The 1,558-nt window shown below is 48.1% G+C and overlaps 1 protein-coding gene across 1 annotated transcript in view; it reads right to left on the bottom strand.

The window, feature by feature from the left end:
* Positions 1–464: 464 nt before the first annotated feature.
* The window catches only part of Basp1 (brain abundant membrane attached signal protein 1), a 52,932-nt gene continuing 51,838 nt past the window's right edge, over positions 465–1,558 (bottom strand). The window contains 1 exon segment of the mRNA XM_033757695.1: positions 465–1,558. This exon segment is cut by the window's right edge and continues 95 nt beyond it. Coding sequence (XP_033613586.1) covers positions 1,320–1,558 — 239 coding nt within the window. The 3' untranslated portion in view covers positions 465–1,319.

Raw genomic sequence — 1,558 nt, 5'->3', positions numbered from 1 at the left:
CTCGCCGGGCCCACCACACTGGCTCGGGCAGGAATCCGATAAAAGTGATGGGATTGGGTAGAATAACTGCCCCGCGGGGTTCCCAGATCACACCTGGATGATGTTTCCAGAAGAGCTGTTATTCTTTCCTCCCCATCCTTCCAGACCAAACCTATCTATTGCCCTTTGACGGATTGTATCCACAATCGTTGCTCTTTTCGATTAAATTCCACTCACACTTTCGTAGGATGTATACGCACAACGTTTTGGTTCAGCTTCTTCACTGAGACAATTTATTGACTCCGATGCAATTATTTTCTAAAGATAATGCTCAAAAGATCGGCGGATCCTGCCTTGTACCTCCACCCAGATACATTCGGGAGAAGAAGAGGACCAGACTCTGTTCTCTTCTCTAAGGACAGATGTACCGAGGCTTTGGATGGGGGAAGAAGGGTATGGAAAAGAAAACCCAGAGTCTCTCTTACTTCTTTTTTAATTGTTTTACTTTATTACTGTTGCACCATTTATACAATTACATATAATTTCAATGCATCCATTGTACATTTTTTTGTAGTTTTATTTTTTTTCCATTTTCCAATGAGTGGTGTGTTGGTGTCTGTGACACACAATGAAGAGAAAGTGACTGCAATGAACGCAGACTTTGTGTTTTTTCATCTCCACTGACCAATAAACAGAACTACAGGTGCACCCAACCACGGACATGCATTAACTTGTCATGAGAAATCTAGGTAGGCTAAGTACGATGAGAGAATGCTCATTTACTCCCAAAAATATCTGGAGAGGAGGAATGGAGGGCTGGCATCGAAATACATGTGGACAGGCTAAGTGGGCTCCGTCGGAAAGTTGGCATTCATCCACAACATTAAAAAAATATCAAAATAAGAAACGCTGTAAATTAAAAAGGATAACACAGAAAATACTGCCTTCATAAAGACTTCGACGGCCTCCAGCACAGCCGCCTGGGCAGGGTGGAGCGCCCTCCACCGCCCTGGGACGCGGTGCTGGGACGCTGATCTTCCAAAGCCAGGGCTCCTGATCAAGGTGACTGAAGGTATATTAGATATTTCCCCACAAAAATACTATTTGGATTCTCCCACCCCCTCCCTCCATCCCTCAATGGGTCAGCATCCTTTTTATTCCCCCACTTGGGCAATACACATCCTTACTTCCAATTGGAAACCAGTTAGTATAGGAGAAAGAGAGAGAGAGAGGAGGGAGAGAGGGAGGAAGAGGAGGGGCGGGAGGAAGAGGAGCAGAGGGAGAGAGAGACTGGTAGATAGAGAGATTGTTTCTCAGTGGTGTTTTCCCAGGCTGTCCGGTTACTCTTTCACTGCTACGGTTTGATCCGAGTTGGCTGCGGGGACCTCGGCGGTCTTGGGCTCCTCTGCCGGAACCTTGGTTGTGGAACTGGGCGCTTCCGTGGCTGCGGGGGGCTCCTTGGAGGAGGGGGCAGCCTCGGCGCTGCTGGGTTTTGAGTCTGAAGCCGGGGCCCCGTCACTTTTCGTCTCCTGGGCGGCGGGAGCCTCAGTCTTTTTGGGTTCCCCTTCTTCTTGGCTCT

This window comes from Fukomys damarensis, unplaced genomic scaffold (assembly GCF_012274545.1).
Source record: "Fukomys damarensis isolate Sample0158 unplaced genomic scaffold, DMR_v1.0_HiC HiC_scaffold_1, whole genome shotgun sequence".
Lineage (NCBI taxonomy): Eukaryota > Metazoa > Chordata > Mammalia > Rodentia > Bathyergidae > Fukomys > Fukomys damarensis.
The sequence above is the reverse complement of the archived record's forward strand: the minus strand, read 5'-3'. Positions and strand labels throughout refer to the sequence as shown.